The sequence below is a fragment of the Haliotis asinina genome, chromosome 10, assembly GCF_037392515.1.
Source record: "Haliotis asinina isolate JCU_RB_2024 chromosome 10, JCU_Hal_asi_v2, whole genome shotgun sequence".
NCBI classification, from domain to species: Eukaryota; Metazoa; Mollusca; class Gastropoda; order Lepetellida; family Haliotidae; genus Haliotis; species Haliotis asinina.
Window position 1 is genome coordinate 12,609,736 of NC_090289.1, and position 18,942 is coordinate 12,628,677.

Consider the following 18,942-nt stretch of genomic DNA (forward strand, 5'->3'; position numbering starts at 1 on the left):
GAGGATTGACGACTGTATTGACAGCATTGGTCAGGCATTGTTCATATCGAAGCTGGATCTACTCAAGGGATATTACCAGATTCCCCTTACCGAGGCAGCCAAACGAATTCTTACCATCGCCACTCCAGACGGGCTGTACCAATACAGAGTGATGCCTTTCGGACTGAAGACGGCCCCAGCTGCATTCCAGCGCCTGATGAACGTAGTGCTAGCAGACCTCTCTGGTGTTAGTGTTTACCTGGACGATGTCGTCATTTACTCCAGCACCTGGGAAGAGCACCTAGCTAATCTTAGACAAGTGTTCAGCCGGTTACAGATGGCCAACCTCACTGTCAACCTGGACAAGTGTGAATTCGGACATGCTAAGGTGACTTTCCTGGGTCACACTGTGGGAAAAGGGGTTGTGGCTCCCAACGACGCCAAGGTGGCGGATATCATGAATTTCCCCCTGCCCACTTCCAAGAAAGAGATCCGGCGTTTCCTCGGCATGGCAGGCTACTACAGGAGGTTCTGTCCCAACTTCGCTAACGTCGCAGCTCCCCTGACAGCCCTGCTACAAAAGAAGGCCAAGTTCACCTGGACAGAAGCATGCAGCACAGCAGTCGACCTCCTTAAGACCATGTTGTGCTCTAAACCTGTGTTGGCTGGGCCAAGATTCGACCAGCCCTTCAAGTTGGCCGTGGATGCCAGTGCAACAGGATGTGGTGCGGTGTTAGTCCAGGAGGACGAGACAGGCTTAGACCACCCGGTCAGCTACTTCTCTAGGAAGTTTAACAGGCATCAAACGAACTATTCCACCGTTGAAAAGGAGGCTCTAGGGCTAGTCCTCGCCCGAAACACTTCGAGGTATATCTCAAAGGTTCTCGAGAACCCGTGACCGTGTACACGGACCACAGTCCACTGACTTTTATTCACCGGATAAAAGACAAAAACCAGAGAGTACTCCACTGGAGTTTATTCCTCCAAGAGTATAATTTATCCGTACAACACCTGAAAGGGACTCGTGCGTGTGTATATACCTAATTATAACAACAAATATTCCTCATTTTGTATTATGGCAACTTTCATCCTTTTGTATTATGTCAACCTTCATCATTTTGAATTATGTCAACGTTGGTTGACTCACAAATGGTCATCCATCGTAAATTCAAGTTAAGTTCCCCTATTTTTTTTTTGTTGTTGTTGTTAAAGCATATATAGGTTATACCAGATTTGTTTTAAGGATATAGTTCTCACACGGCTCGTGCATGTATCATGCAGCATGGCCTATGGTGCCTGTGTATCAAATTACCCCGAACACCCCAAGGGGCCGTGCGCGTCCAGTAGCCGTCCTTTTGCTATTTATGATGTGTACGTACCATCTTAAACCTCGATGTACTTATCCTCGTGTAGAGGAGACCTCTGTTGTTTACAACATGTACATTTTATCCCTATATTTGTTTTTATGATCGAATGAGATCCATAAATGCAACTCTAACTCTGACATACCTCATCATCCCTACCAGGGTTTTCTCTAGCTTACCACTTAACCGTTGACCAACTACCTCCCTACCCCTATTTGTAGTAGGACTCCTGCCCTACCTATTGAGGTGTACCTCTCCTCTATACCTATACTTATCCGATAGGTATAGCTGGTTATATACCCGCTGACTAGCACACTTTAGTTTACTTGTCTGGTGTATTGATCACTCCATATACTAGTGTTAATTGTTTTAACATTATTCGGCTCAGTGCTCGCCCTGTAAGAGGTTGCACCTCCACCGTAATCGTTCCTCCCCCTTTTCAGTTGGTGGCACCCAGCTATGTGTGTGCTGACCCCTGGTCTTGCCTGTTAATGTGGGGGTACTCTAGCCAATAGTTCGTTTTATGGTTATTTTTTTTTTAAGCGGCTGGTTGTTGGCTGGTGTGGTTCTTGCATAAATAAATGTTGTTACAGTAGTCGGTTTGTTTGTTGTAATACATTTACTGGATCAATTTCCGTCCAGACACCCTTCACGGCGGGTGGCACCGTGACACAGGGCACGACAGGAGATCTTGGCAAGGCATAAGTTACATGGTATTTGGAATCCAAACCATTCAAAGTCATCGGTAAAATTGAGCCATCGATTTACATCATCAAACCTCTGAGCGAGGACAAGGAAAAGTCCATTCATAGACAGGAAATCCTGGATTCAAAGACACTCTTGAAGGACATCAACCCAGTCTCTACAATGGAAGCCGATGTGATAGAACAAGTGGTAGAAGAGGATGATACTCAGGCTGGAGGATTGCCTGAATCTTTTCTGCTTTACATCCAAGACTCTACAAAAGAAACACCAGAAAAAGAAACACATGATGTTGGCCATCTTCCAGCAGGGGAGGATGGGGGTGGAGAGCGATCACAGCCAGTTTTAACTTTAGATGAGGATGCAAGCCTTGGCCCTGATATGAATGACGTGGCAGTGGCTGGAGAAATAAGTACTTTGCCTCCTGCAGGGGAGGAACAAGAGGAAGCCATCCAGGAGGTCAATCCAAGGAGTAAGTGAGTCTGTGCTGGAAAGCAACCCAACCTATTCAGTCTACCCAGGTCGGTGGTACAGAATGCAGTTGCATCATCAAAGGTTGACCTGACTGTGTTATCACACGTTAACTCAGTTGCAGCTGTTGTTCCTGCAGTTTTTGTATTCTATCTTAGGAACATTGTAACATCAAGTTACTATTAGCATAGGTTGTTAACTGAAAGTTATTAGAATTATTAGATAATGTAGACAGTGTGTGATTTGCTTCACAGCAAAAAACATAAGTGATTATTGGCTCTAAGTATATGACATAGAAGTGAGCGAGTGAGTGAATGAGTGAGTGAGTGAGTTTAGTTTTACGCCACACTCACAATACTCCAGCTATATGACAGTCTGTAAATAATCGAGTCTGGACCAGACATTCCAGTGATCAACAACATAAGCATCGATCTGCGCAATTGAGAACCGATAACGTGTCAACCAAGTCAGCAAGCCTGACCACCCGATCCGGTTAGTCGCCTCTTACGACAAGCATAGTCGCCTTTTATGGCAAGCATGAGTTGCTGAAGGCCTACTCTAATCCGGGACCTTCATGGGTCTTAGAAGTTGGATACATTCTCATTCTAGGAGTGCAGAAACCAGTTCCATGGTTGTGTCTTGTAGAGTTAATGAAAGTGCTCAGATATCCGCAAAATTCGCCTTCTGAACGAAAATTCCTTGAAAAGAATTCACAATGTTGTAAAATTACTCACCTATCCGGAAATCCGCTTTCCATAATCGTACAGTCACTTTCACATACAAAACAGTAAACTATGTATTTTTTGTCTTGTATATCCGGTTGGCTGAGCACCTGTATGTTTACACACGCAATTACCGAGGGTCTCGCGTGCCCTAACACGAAAGAATTTGACAGTCTTTGAAGCATAAGAAGATCAACTACCTCTGAGTAGCAAGGCGAGACACTGAGTAATTCTTTTTCATAGAGATCCTCCTTGTGGTACTTATAAGCATTTAAATGTTCTCCTCTTCGGAGGGGTCGGCTAAGAAGGCCAGGGTGTTTAGGGACCCTTCCCCTTCTGCCACTGTATCCTCTGCACCTACCCCTACTTCGCAAGCACCATTAATCTCTGTTGATTCAATTAATGCCTTGTTTCAGCAACAGATGTCTTCGGTCCAATCAATGATAGATTCGGCGCTGTCGGGTTTCCGAAACGAACTTGACACCCTATCTTCATTGAGCGGCCATGGTGGTTCACTTGAGGGAGGCTGCGGCCCGAGCTTAGGCTCGGTCAGCGCGCCTAGTGCCACAGTGGGAAGGCAGCCTAGTACTGCCCAGCCGTTGGGGGCATCGACTCCCCGTCCATTTCCTGGGCTCACGAGTCACCCTCGAGGAGATGGATATCGAGGAGGAGGGGATTGGGGAGGAGTGCGAATCGGAGGTCACATACTCGTTCGGTTCGTCCCTCAAACAGGTTAGAGAGAAAATTGCCGAGGTCTTACCTCAGGTTTCTATTCCTGTGTCAGAGCCCGACCCCTTGCAGTTTCGGCTTCCCGAGGAGGCGTTCGCGCCTACTAAGGTCGCCGAGGCGAGGTTGCGCCTGCTCCCATCGCTGGTTGGGGAGATAGTGAATCCGCTCTTTTCGGGTACCTGGTCGCGCTTTGATCTCCCGGAGATTAGCCGCCGGTATCAGTTGGATGAGGATTCGCTGTTCGAACCGCCGGTGGTGGACGAGTGTGTGTACGCCTCGGTCACCCTGGGGGGTCCTCCTCCTCTTCCTTGGCCTCGGCCAGGCAGGGCTGACGGCTGAAGCCCTTCTCCACGGCTGCTCCAGCCCTCGAGGAATTGTATAGGTGTGCGGCCCAGCAGTTGAGAGTAGTGGTCCATTCAGCTTACCTTTCTGCCTTGCAGGGGCAGCTGTTGGACCATGGGAGCGCTGCCGACGACTCTCAGTCGGCAGTGTTGGGCCGGCAGCTTACGGACGTGTACTCTCATCTGGCTCGGGACAGCATTAGGTGCTGTGCCAGCCAGATGATGGGGGCCGTCATGGGGTTGCGTCGGCTATGGTTATCCGTAGCCAGGTACTCCCCCACTACCCAGCAGGCACTCCTAGCTCTGCCCTACAGGTTGGGATCTTCCCTCTTCCCTGGGGCACTGCAGGTTGTGCGAGAGGCCGCGCAGGCTGTTAGCACTTTCAAGGACTCTAAGCCCTTGTTAGAGCAACCCTCCTCGACTCGCCAACGGCCTCCCACTCTTGCTTTGGCTTACCCTTCGGCGCCGACGAAGGAAGGTGCTAAGTGGACTGCTCCGCTGCAGCACAAACGAAGCAAGAGGGCAAAAGGCAAGTCGCAGCAACAGCAGCCTTTTCGGGGCAAAGGGAAGCCTGCCCCGGCTTCCCGTTAAACATTTGCCCAGAGCCTTTGGTGTCCCCCACACAAGCAGGCGGAGAACTGCCGAATGTGGGGGTACATTGCCTTGCGCCAGAAGTCCCTGTAGGCGGCAGGCTGTCACTTCAAATCCCTGGGTCCTGTCCACAGTCAGGGATGGCCATATGCCACAGTGAAAGCGAGACCCTCCACGCTTCTCAGGGATTCGGCACACGCCGGTGCCGTTCTCCCGTGAAAAAGCACAGGTCCTCCGTGCCGAGGTCCAGTCGTTACTGGACAAGGCTGCCATCGAGGTGGTTCCGGAAGGTCAACAAGAAGAAGGGTTTTATTCAACGTACTTCCTTGTGACCAAGAAGGACGGAGGGTTCAGACCTATCTTGAATCTCAAGGGGCTGAACAAGCTCATAGAGGTTCCGTCCTTCAGGATGGAGACACTGCGGTCAGTGATCTCCTCCGTGGAGACAGGGGATTGGCTCACGTCAATTGATCTCAAGGACGCTTACCTCCATGTTCCGAGTTCAAGAAAAACCTTCGGTTTTCGTTCGACGGGAAGTGTTATCAGTTTCGGGTTCTACCCTTCGGCATCTCCACAGCACCGAGGGTGTTCACCAAACTTATGTTGATTCCGGCTCAGCTAGCCAGGTCACAGGGCAGGTGTTGTCATCCGTACCTGGACGATTGGCTTTTGAGGGCCCTCGGGCTCCTGTTATCACACGATGCCACACAGCAAGTGATGGACATCCTGTTGAATCTCGGCTGGATCATCAATCTCAAGAAATCAGACCTGACCCCCATGCAGGATCTGGTGTTCTTGGGGGCACGGTTCAATACGGCTCAGGGGATTGTTTCCCTAGCCCCAGACTGCATCGTCAAAGTTCAGAAAACTGTTTTTCAGTTTCTCGACTTCCCCAGGGCCACACCAAGAACTTGGCTTCATTTACTGGGCACTATGGCGGCTACAGTGGACGTGGTCTGGCGTGCGAGGTTGAGGATGCGACCCATTCAACCATTCAGCAGGCGTTAGCCCAGTTGTGGTCCCATTCGGAGAGCTACGAGACTGTTCTCGAGACTCCCGCTTGGTTGATTCCTCACCTGTGGTGGTGGATGGAAGTCTGAAATCTGTACTCCCCGTATATCTCCCGGGCATACAATGTCCGCGCGGATGCGCTATCGAGGCGTATACTAGCCCCACACGAGTGGATGCTGCATCGGGGGATATTCGGGATTATTTCCCAGTTGTTCGGGTCGTTCCAGGTAGATCTGTTTGCCTCTTGGGTGACGAATCAGCTTCCTCTGGTTTGCTCAAGGATACCGGATCCGAGAGCGATAGCCAACGATGCCTTTCTCGACTGGACAGAGAGTGCTGTGGGCGTTCCACCAGTTCCTCTGATCTCACGAGTCCTCTCGCAGCTGACCGCACAACCGGCTCGGCTACTTGTGCTTCTGGCACCGCTTTGGTCGGCTCAAAGCTGGTTTCCGGTAATTCTCAGGTTTCTGGCTCAGCCTCCTGTTCTATTTCCCTTTTGACCGGACTTACTATCCCAGAACGGAGCGCCACACCCAAATCCCAGGATTCAGTGGGTGGCTTGGCCGCTGTCCGGAATCGCCTCCATGCGAGAGGAATTCCTGCACCAGTTGCAGACACAATTCTGGCTTCGTAGAGGGATTCAACGAACGTTCAATATGAGGATAGATGGGCCTGTTAAGCGCGCTGGTGTGTCGACAGGGGGATTCTCGATCCCTTTTCTGCAGATCTAGTATCTGTGTTGGAGTTTTTACATTCTAAACTGGAAGCCGGTCTGGCCGCTTCTACGGTTAGAGGTTACTCCACGGCAATCTCTGCCTTCCACATTCCTGTCGATGGTGCATTATTGGGGCAGCACCCTCTAGTTCAGCGCTTCCTTGCAGGCGTGGACAGAATCCGTCCGTCTGTCCGGCGGATTAGTCCCCTGTGGGACTTGCCAGTCGTTCTTGATTGGCTGTCCGGTCCTCTTTTTCACAATCTGTCGGCTCTGTCCCTCCAGCTGTTGACATGGAAGACTGCTTTTCTTGTGGCGGTAACTTCTGGCAGGCGGGTAGGCGACTTACACGCTATGTCCACCAACCCTGAATTAACGGTGTTTCACAAAGACAGAGTGAGCATTTGATTGCCAGATACTTACCGTCCTAAGAGAGATAGCACCTTTCACGTAACGGCGCCTATTGAGCTCCCTGCTTTCACGCAGCCTTCGCCGCCCGGTACCTCTCTTCGACCTGCCCACGTCTTAGATGTCCGTAAGACCCTTAAGGCTTATATCAAACGAACAAAAGACATTCGGAAGAATGATCAATTGTTCTGCTGTTATGGTGGCGGCAAGGCTGGCCTTCCGGCGAACAAGCAGACCATATCTAGGTGGCTTGTCTCTGCCATTTGTATGGGATACACCTCGAAAGGTCGTACGCCCCCCTGAGGGTTTGAAAGCTCATTCGGTTAGGGCTGTGGCGACGTCTAAGGCATATGCGCCTGCCTTGCCCATTGAGGAGATCTGCTCCGCGGCTATTTGGAGCTGACCGGGCACGTTCATCCGACATTACCAGCTAGACAGACTGTCAAGCGAGCGTGCTCGGTGGGTGACAATTGTTTAGGCACCCTACGGCTTTCTCGTAGAATGGTAGGGTTAGACCATGTAATAGCCTGGCCCTGGTCCGCACCCCACCGCAAGGCACAGAAGGTCACGTGACCAGGTAAGTTTGATTCCTTGTTACTTTCAGTTCGTAATAAAGGTTATCATCTTATGTCAGGTTTATGAGCAGACAGAATGCCTCTCTTTGGGAGTCTGTCTTATGCTTATAAGTACCCCAAAGAGGATCTCTATGAAAAAGAATCGAACAAACCTGTAGAGGTTGCAGATTCTTTGAATAGAGTCCTCCTTGGGGTACGGCCACCCACCTCCCCACATTCTGTCTGTATTGCTTACAGAACGGAAGTGTTTTGCTGGAGGCTATAGTCTGAAGAGTTACCTGCTCTTGGCTGTCACGGGGCCAGGGGCCCTGTAGGGGTGGTCTCACGAGATATATTTTATTGAAAAAATATAGTTACAACTGTCGCAAGAATTTAAAGAACATTTAAATGCTTATAAGTACCCCAAGGAGGACTCTATTCAAAGAATCTGCAACCTCTACAGGTTTGTTCGAATTTTGAGGCGTGTCAATTTGTGGGTCACTATAATTACTCTGAGAAATATTTTGTCAGTCAATCAAAATGGCAAGTCTACCAAACAAACGTAAACGCGAGGGAAAAGAGAAAATTGTAGATACAAGGAGCAGTATCCCTCAGCAAGCCTAGAAACCCTTACTAAACATTTTGGCACAGAATTCGGTCACGCCATTGGCAAGTCAACAATCAGCAACACTCTGAAAGACAAATAAAAGTGGCTAGAAATTCCTGATAGCTTATTGGAGTTATCATGTGCCCGCAATGCTAAACATAAAAAGATGGAAGAAGCAGTTTATATTTGGATTTCTGATGTGAACAGTCGAAATTTGCCCATCAATGACGAAATGCTAATTGAAGAAGCATGTGCTTTTGGTGATAGCATGGGTATCACATGCTGCTTATTCTCGTGGCTGGTTAACACAGTTTAAGTGAAAGGCTAGACATTGTGTATCAAGCAGGAAGTATGAAGATGAAGCGGCAAGTGCTGACAAAGAAGCGGTGATTAAGGGTCGAGAAGATCTAACGAATGCGCTTGAAGACTATGAGGAGCAAGACATCTTCAATGTAGAAGACACTGGATTGTTCTTCAAACTTGGAACGAATCAGACACTTGCATCTCAGCCTGTCAGTGGTACAAAACACTCTAAAGAACTATTCAGCGTAGCATTGTGTGCAAATGCAGATGGTTCACTAAAAATCAATCCCTTTGTGATTGGCAAGGCAGACGAGATTTAGAGGTAGGCGTGTCATATTATTAATGGATAATGCAGTTAGCCACACCCTCAATGTGAAGCTGACACATGTCAAATTAAATTCTTTCCACCCAACACGACTGCACACATACAGCCAATGGATGCTGGAATAATCCGTGCTTTCAAAGCACATTACCACAAGCTTGTATTGACACGAACCAGACTCCAGCTGTCAACATAAGCACTGCAATCCTGATGATCAAGCAAGCCTGGACAGCTGTGAGTGAAAAGACAATTGCTAATTGCATTCGTCATGTGGATATTATCCAATCAAATGAGGGCCCACAAGAAGACACGGCTTTGTCAGATCTTTGCGATGCACTATGATCCTATGCACAAGTTGCAACTGTGACTGTTCCTGCCGATGATCTTGTGAATGTTGACAGTGAATCTTTGAGTGACACTGACATCCTCCAAGCAGTGTGTTCTGACAGCAAGGCTGATGATGATGACAAACTTGAGCAGGTGCCACCTCCCCCACCCATGCGTCTCACAAGGAAGCTTGTGTTTGCCTTGATCAGCTGATTAGCTACTATGAGTGTGAAGGCGACAGTGAAAACCTCGAACTGTTATTAAAAGTAAAGTCTTCTCGCTTTTCTATACAGCCAGAGCAAAAAGCTATGACTGATTTCTTCAAGCGAGCATAACTGCATGAACAGGTATGAGACACTTTATGTATGCACTGATTCTTGTTTTTGTGTAATCATTTTTTTACTTGATTTCTTATTTAACCTTTGAATATTTGCAACGTTGGCATCCAGTTAGTTGTCGGAGCCAACTAATTCAGCAGGGGAGTGTGAAGAGAGTTTCATGTGTTTGAAAAGTAGCTTGTAAACTTCGGCCATCTACGGCACATTCCAGCAGTTTGAAAGTTAAATAATTTAAGCAAGTAATCCAGTAAATTTTCATAACCTTCCCATATATTTTACAGTTACTACAGATATACTGGTTGCATATCAATTCACCTGTCACTAAAATATTATAATTGTAAACAATCTTTGCGAGAATCATCACAACATTCAGCAGAAGTCGTTCCACCTACATTTCAATGTGAGTACACTCCTTGAAACCATCCTTGAAATCCCTCCCCCTCAGGTTTTGCATTTTCTACCAAAACCTCCGAGATGTATTTTCTCCTACACTTATTTACTACTGATGATATGATTTTTAGAACACTTTCTCAGTAAAGTACAGATGTTATTACATTTTGAGCTGAATCCCATCCAAGAACCAACTCTGTCAGTCTCATCCACGTAATCACTAGCACACGAAGTCAGCTATCTAACCCACTCAACAACCATTGCTCCCACAAAAATGAATGTCTGAGAACTGGTAGTCTAGATCACTTACTTTGTGTGCCCCTCTGATAAATATGTTAGACCCCTGACTTAACAGCATTCCAACACATAAAGGGTATTCTTGTTGGCACTATTAATTCCAGAGCACAAATCCACATCTATATAAGCACACATCTGGCAAACTTTACAAAAACAATATTTTTCTACCTGGATGTACAACAAAATTTACATACACTTTTCCATTCCAACTTCCTGTGTGTTTTGAAGCTCAGTGACGGTTCCGTTGTCATAGGAGACATTCACTGCTGTTGTCACATCACTGAATCTGCAGAACACCTGAGGAGTAGAGAACAATCTTTATTATACGCTTGTAGAAGATACTGCACTGTAATATTTTTACAGCAATATTACACTAGTGTAATACCGTCAGATGTATGACGTCATAAGGGTTCAGAGTTATGATGTCACAATGCTAATGCTGCTGTCACAGTAGTACTGGGCCATGTTTGACTCGAGGAAAACTGCGAGTCCTCACACTGTAGCCGCAGTTTCTATCAATTTGTTCTGGAAGTAATAAACAGAATGCTAAAGTCACTTCCGTGAAATACCATTTTCATTAAACTCATGAAAAATTTAGTTTCAATCTCCCTTTTGTTCATTTAATACCAAATCACTCAGTCGCTTAATAAAAATGGTATTACACAGGTCGTTTAGTATCTTCTATGTACTTCCATATTCTCATCATTGTAGAAAATATTTCATAACCAGCGGTAATGGGGTAGCCTAATGGTTAAAGCTTGTCCTCATCATGCTGAAGACAACATGATACAATGTGTGAAGCCCATTTCTTTTGTCCCTCACCATATTACTGGAATATCGCTGAAAGTGACACAAGACCTCACTCACTATTCAAAACATAAATAAGGTGTTTCATGGAATTTGACTGGTTAAGTATTAATTACATTTTGTGTTTGCTTTAATGAACTACCAAAAGCAGAAAACAAGACGTCTGTTTCCTGGTTTGCGGCTAGCTGTATGGAATATCATTGTCATGACTACTGCACTAAATAAAGGAGGAAATTAGTAGATGCCATCTTTCGAATTATGAGGAACACAGCATTTCAAGGTATAATCTTTGTGTACATAGGCAAGGAGGAGTAAGCATATACTCCAAAGTGTGTTCCTCATAAAACAGAAGTGGACAATTTTCACCTTCATGACTTCAAAATGCCATTCAAACATTTTAAAGCACTGAATGTCTGTCTTCGTATTTCGTATAGTCTTGGAATCAAAGAAATGAGTACTGTTGATATCTTTAGTCAATACCAAACACATTTGTGATTTTTAAAACGAAAAATGGATTTAAAAAATTAATCCCTGTTTAAAAAGAAATATGGTACAAGCTATAGGATGAGTTATCCAGTTTCTATTTAGTGTTCTCAATGCTGTTTAATCAAGGTGTGGAATCAGTTACTAGAAAAGATCACAATTTGTCTGGTATGTTAGAATGAGGAAATCATGGGATCTGAGTCCAATTTCTGAACATCCTATTGATCTGTAGGATATACATACCTTCAACAATCTCTTACTCTTGTATTCAGTGCATCCCTCTGCTATTTTCAGAATTACTTTCTTGTCTACCTGAGGATTGAAATATTCACATGATTCAGTAGATGTATGATTGCTATATCTTTCTGAATATTTTATGTTAACGTTTTCATATTCAAAATGGTTTAATTTTTAATTGGTTTGTTGCTTAATGCTAACTCAGCAATATTCCAACTACATGGCGGTGGTCTGTAAATAATTACGTCTGGACCAGACAATCCAGTGATCAACACCATAAGCATCAATCTACACAGTTGGGATACAAGGACATGTGTCAACCAAATGAGCAAACCTGATCACCCGATTGGTCCTTACAACAACCATTGATAGCTGAAGAACCGTTCTCATCCAGCTTTTCATGGGACAGTCCATCTTTGTTGAACTATTAAACTCTTCTCTGATACTTTAATTAAGGTAGTAATTACTACAAAAGGACACCTGAAGTTTTGAAGACATGGCTGAATACCACACCTGGACGATGAGGTCTGTGAAAGGTCGTGTGATGACCTTCAGCATGTCTTTCTTGCCTGCCTTGTAGGTGTGAAGATCACTGGAGTTGATGACTCTTTCAGTCAGGTGGTAGAGATAACCTTTGGAAAAACAGGATGCATGCAGGTGATTTGTGCGACTCCTTGTACTTGTACATGTTTTTTGTTGTTAGCCCACTAAAATACCATTCTATAGTTTGACATGAGTATCCCATGTAATGTGTTTGGGATTTATTTTCTTAGTGGCTGAGCGGGTTTGACTTTGTGGGCTGGCGATTAGTGCCTGACACTGAGGGTGTTGGTTTGAATCCTCAATGGGACTCGGCCCAAAAAGTACTACAATCTGTACTTTAAATTACTCAGAAAGTGAAATCCCAAATATGACACATTACATTTGACCTTTTCATAACTGACATTATGTATTCAGTTCATGAAACCCTTTTACATCTCTTGAAGGCTGAGCATGAGGCAAGGTAACAAGAAGCATTGTCTTTTCATAAGATATGACCAAATATGGAGCATAAAGACCGAATGAAATCTAACAACTAACACTGTGCACGACATACACGTACATATCCATCCGATCGAGCATAGCAACCTAACCTTGATGCATGAAGCTAAAAGAGGAAATATCAAGACAATCAAGAGGAACAAAGGTAGGAATGCTGACACATTCCCCATATAGGGAATCAAACCCAGGTCCTTGGCATGACAAGAGAATGCTTTAACCACTTTGTTACCCCTTCATCCCAGCTGATATTATTTATTAGGTTCATTAAAATCTAAGCTGAAAGTAGAAAAGGCAAACCAACTGAGATGAGCAAAGGTCAGAGTGCAGACGTTACCTGTTACTATTTCCACCGGCAGCAAGACAATGACAGTCAACCAGTTGAACATGTCATGAACAGTGGCACCAGCAAATGCTCTCTCGAACTGCTGTCTGTCTTTCAGAGACACCATCGACACAATGGTGTTGGTGATGCTGGTACCGATGTTTGCACCCATAACAATAGGTATTGCATTCTGTACTGTAATGACTGCAAGGAAAAATGTTTCTGATCAGGTAACAGCAAAACTCATATATATAGCAAGACTTAATATGCTTCTTGTAACTGTAGTACACACACCAAACAACTAGTGTGCAAAACAGCCACTTGCCCACAAGTCTGTGACTAATAAATATACAGTCTGGCCAGAAAATCTTCACACCCACTGACCCAACTGGCTAGCGAATTTTTATGGGAATAATTAGAGTTGTGACGATACGTCCATGCCACGATACGATATGTATGACGATACTGGTAGTTCGATACATACGATGCGATACGTATCACGATATTTTGTCCTTGTATACAGAAAAATGAAAGTACTGGAAATAATGTGCTGTTATGTTGTCATTTCAGAGAAGGTATTCTTCTACCAAGAAAAATAAAATATGTCATCATGAAAGACATTTTATTAAAAATGTTTAGCATGTGTCAGTAAAGTAGTGTTTCCCAAAAAATGGAACAGCAGGGATCAACATTGGCACAATTGGCTTTTTTGCACAGATAACAAAATAAATTTGTGAAAATTATCTCAGTCGGAGCATGTCCATGGCAATAATTTCCACGAAAATCTAAACAGAAATGTAGACGGTGTTTTCGTTGACTGCTAAGTATGTAAGTATCGTGTTGAATCGATACATGACAATCCTATCGATGTATCATATCGTGCAGCTCTTGAATCCAGATAACTTGCGTATCGATTAATCGTCACAACCCTGATAATTAGTAAATATATCTTTCTCTCCAAGATGTTAAGACTGAATACATTTTAAATCATCCAAGATTTTGGCCTAGTTCATCATATTAGAGCTTAAAGATGAAACGTGTGATGTCTGATTTATAATCCTTTGCCTAGGTTTTACATTCAAAATTTGAACTTCTTCGTGGGTTAGTAACTTTCAGGCATAACTAGTTCAACTCTCCATCAAAATTTGGAAACTAGTTTCCACACTGCCAACAACTATAGAGTTTAGTTCTGTTTCAACACAACCACTGCAGGACAACTGGATTTATCCTCACAAATTGAGCTCACAAAGGCACAAACTTCATGATTTTACGGCAGCTTCAAGACCAGACTACATATGTTTAGCAATGGCTTTTGAATGCCCAGTGCCTAACGTTACAATCGAAGTCTAGCAGAAAGCATTACTTATTGGTTTAACCTACAGTCACCCGCTCAAGTTAGTTAAACTTTACATGACAGAAATGTAAGCTTGTTCAGCTTGACCTGAGCTACTCTACATATCTACATTTAATAAGGGAGCAGGGTATGTTATAAATGTTGCTTTCCTGCGAGGCATGCATGCATCAGAAACATTAAAACCTCTGTGTACCTTCGTAATTAAAAGAAAATTAGAACATTGAAGACAAGTCCTTGACAATGGCATGTCAAACGGCAGCCTTGTCTCGGCTGTTCAGACATGTTAACAATCCAATGACAAAGGTGCACCCCTTCAACATAAATGGACCCATTCAGTTGTGACACAGCCATGTAATGCATTAATATTCACTTTATCAAGTCAAGATGAATAAGCTGTAATGAGTGTAAGGATTTCTTTCTCCCTCAGTGTGGCCCACCTCTTCCGGCCAATTTTTAAACAGCTGAATACTGGTTTGTCTATTGTGGGAAAAACAGCTATTGCAACAGCAACTGTCTATTGCAAGTTGCTGTTGTTATACTTTATAGCGATAGTCCACTGCAATACAATTGCAACAGTTTTTTTTAAAGAGTTCCTTCCGGGCTTTTGTTATCTTTGTGAGTCCTCTAGTAATTGTTGTGTTAGGTTTTGTTAATTCTAGTATGTGTCAATACATATATGTTATTTTGGAGGAACTGCACCTAGTTTTTTTTCTCCTTGAATTGACTCATTTGAAATCATATCCGAAAAGAATATATTATATATATGAAATAAAATTAAGTTGCAGTTTCATCCTGACAAGACACTTGAAATCAAGATCAAGTAAACAGTTATGACATATACTTGATGAAACTGCAAGTCTGCCCTCAAGCAGTCAAAAAGTCAAAGTGAACGAGCCTGGGACTTCTTGTATTTTGAGTTTCGCATTTATCGATTGTCACATACACTATCGATGCATCGACAGTTTTTCGGTTCTTCCATCGACTAATTGTTATAGGAGACTAACAATTGCTATCCATCCACAGTTCGATGCATTGTTACTGCCCAACTTGTATACATTATGTGTCAAGAATTTATGACACCTGAGTCATTACATCTTGTCGAGGGCTGCCAATATTGGAACTGCAAACCATATTGATAACCAGTACATTAATGATTCATGACTGATATTGGTTATGTAGCACTAAGGCTACATAAAAAAATTAAATGTTTCTCAGGCATTGGCGTGTAACAATGTTTTAATGCCATTTTCCAAAAATAACTTTGACTTGGTTGCACCCCAGTCATCCATTTGTCCACCATGGGAATCAGTGTCTGTAAGAACGAGTGTGACTGAATCTACAACTCATTAACACATACTAAACTTTCCAAGCTGTATTTCTGTGAGAGAGAGAAAAAAAGTGTGTTCCTCCCTCGTCACTTTTTCCTTTCAAAAATTAGAAAAGAAAGTCCTACCGCCCTCGTCACTTTTGAAAAAAAATGTGCCCAAGAAACATGCAGCCCTATTTTACTTGTCATTAGCAGAACCTCAGGGGACATCAGAATGGGCCTCCAACACTGTACAAACTTGGGGAACAAAACCAAGTGCTTGCCTTCAGTGAAGGCTTCACAAGCAAAGTGAAATGTTCTAACCTATTAACCTGATACAACGCAGAATCCGTTCTTTGTTGACACAGCAGTATTACTAGCTGCATGCGCTATTTAGTTTGTGAACTTTTAAGCTGAAAACTTGAACAAAATATTTAATATAACAAACATTTCATACATGGATATATTTTGTCATCTTGTAAAGAATGATAAAACCAGAATGTGTATTTGAGAACATACCTCCTGATGCGACCATGGAAACTACAATAGATGTTGATGTGGAGGAGCTCTGCACTAAAACTGTTGCTAGGATACCTATCATCAATCCTGTCACAGGGTTCTGGAGTAGGGAGGAGTTTGCAAACACACTTCCTGTCGAGAAAACGCGAAAGGTTAGGTAAAACTACTGCAGAAGCCGGTTTTTCTTGCAAAAAATAATTAAAATAACATGCAAAAATATTCTGCATGGATGTTTTCATGCATACATTCAGATCTACTTAATTTTAAAATGTACCTTAAAACAGCAATGTGTACAATAAATGATATGATTATGCAATAGACGGTTTTGAAATATTCAGGATTGTAAAAAGATTATAATTTGTTTCTGTTTACACTTGTACAAGACCCACCGTAAACACTGAAAAATGAAATCAGTGTGAAAGGTAGATACTTCAGCAGTATAGCAACTATTAAGTGGCATCTTCTGGCAAAGATGGATTGCTCAAAAACAATTCTAACTAGATCTTCACACAAATACAAATCTTTTTACTGACTTCACAATCCACTTGCTTTTTTCTGACAAGTATATAACACACGGACATTACCTGTAAGTTTACCACAGAGTAACCGGAAAGATGATGTTAACAGTGACAACAGACACACAAACATGTAGAGCAGCACCAGCAAGGCCACAAGCCTCAAAAGCCATAGGACCATTGTCGTCATCTTACTGCGTCTAGCACCTGGATGAAGGCAGAATTTGTAGATAATACATGATGCTCTGATGATTTGAATGGGAGCAGATTGAATTTACACTCGTTACATGTGGGATTCCACTTCTTCCTCAGTAGAGTACAGTTTCCATTACTTTGGCTAGGTTGAATCACAACCAGGATTCGAACCCATTTTCAGGGTCAGACACCTACAGTCTGTTTGGGTTCAAAAGAAACCAATCAGTGAATAAATAACTCAAAAGAGGAACAAGTGGACATAACATGAATAAAATACATTGTCCTGAAACCTCTGTACTCAAAAAGATCTGGATCTGATATTTCATGATCAATCATGCAAAAATGTTTTAAGTGCAAGCTATATTAGTGCTTACAAAGCCTTTACAGTCAAAGGCCATCCTGCTTGAACACTCGCATTTGCCATATGATAAGAGTTCTTTTCTTATGTAGCACTTAATATATCTATACCCCTTGAAATAGAGCTTCAGGCCTCCACTGTTATTTGGAATGAAATTTGTGTTGTGACAGTATTTTACAGAATGTATGTATATTGTTGTAAGTCATTTTATCTTAGAGACGTTAATGTTGGAGAAGGTTATATAGTAATGTGGTCTTTGCTCAACAGGCTCATGAACACAGGATATCATTAATTGCTGTGAAAACTTTCACTTCATCTGGAGTCCCACCTTGAAAACCACTGGAAATCGTTAGACAAAACATTCTAACCAACAGACTAGTTTGGAGATTGCACGAGAACAAGCCTTACAAGGTTATCATCAGTTAGAACTATATTAAAAAATCAGAACAGAATGCTTTACAAGATGATAACCTTGTATTATAAATGTATGTATCAATGTATTCACAAGAAAATACGATGAGGCCAGACATGGTATATGCATTATGTCAAACTACACCAAAACTACATATTCTGTTAAATCCTAGATGAATCTGTGTTTATTACGTCTTGAAGAATAAGCCACTGATGGGAGACAGTGTTTTCATAGACTGTCTCAATTCGCAGACGCGGTGATTTTGTTAACCAGATGTAGATGGTGATTTTGTAGATGTGTGTAAATAATTGAAGAATATTATTCTGCAAGCATATTAATTTTGATAAACCACTAGACTTATGACAAGATTTTTTTGTTTTGTTTTCAGTGAAAACATGTCAAGTCCATGTGTATGTGCCCTTTAGTCATCTGCTGATATGTTGCAGTGTAGATACAGGTGTCACAAAGACGAGGCTGCCACTGGTCACAGCTGTCACACTAGATAGCATGTTGTCTGGGACAAACTCCTTTAACACATACAACGCAGAGAGCCATGGTTGATGTTGAATGATTTCTTTTTGCCATCTTGAGCTTTATATATCATAACCGTTTGTATAGGTAATGTTTGTCGGCGAATTCCACAAATAAGAAAATAACGAAATTGTTAAACAGTTTTCACAGTTTACTCATCAAAGCCATTCGGTTGCACTTAGTTGTTGTGAATGTTAATTAGGAACTAGTGAGTTGTTTTGATTGCGTTTTGTTAATTACTTTGGCAGTGACCTACCCACCTTCTCCACTGCTACTTCTGGGCTTGTGTATGTATAGTTGAATCTTGATCAGTTCTGTGGGTGTGATTGTTAAATAGGAAGTAGTGAGTTGTTTTCATTGTAAAATACTGTGGGTATATTCAAGTGTGTTGTTAATTATTAGTCGGTGACCAACACACACTATCCTTCTCCACTGCTACTTCTGGGCTTGTTTCTGTAGTTAAATGTTGATCATACTTATCTATTATGTCTTTTGGTTTTTATTTCAGAAAACTCTGAGATTATTATATTATTTGAATGCCGCTCATCATGTTTTTTTTTAAAAAAAACGATCATACTTACCTAATATATTCTTTTATTTCACCAATCTCAAACACATCTCGTTTACACTAATGTCATAATAAATAATAATACCAAACTAAGTTAACTAACATTTACTAACTTCATTTACTAAC

General features: G+C 42.9%; 1 protein-coding gene across 1 annotated transcript in view; it reads right to left on the minus strand.

Annotated features, from left to right (window-relative positions):
- Positions 1–18,942, minus strand: part of LOC137298104 (sodium-dependent phosphate transport protein 2B-like) — a 35,636-nt gene that overhangs the window by 16,375 nt on the left and 319 nt on the right. The window contains exons 3-8 of the mRNA XM_067830183.1: positions 16,822–16,959; positions 16,238–16,369; positions 13,071–13,262; positions 12,209–12,327; positions 11,702–11,770; positions 10,363–10,465 (exon numbers count right to left, since the gene is read on the minus strand). Coding sequence (XP_067686284.1) covers positions 10,363–10,465; positions 11,702–11,770; positions 12,209–12,327; positions 13,071–13,262; positions 16,238–16,369; positions 16,822–16,959 — 753 coding nt within the window. The remainder of the gene's footprint in view (positions 1–10,362; positions 10,466–11,701; positions 11,771–12,208; positions 12,328–13,070; positions 13,263–16,237; positions 16,370–16,821; positions 16,960–18,942) is intronic.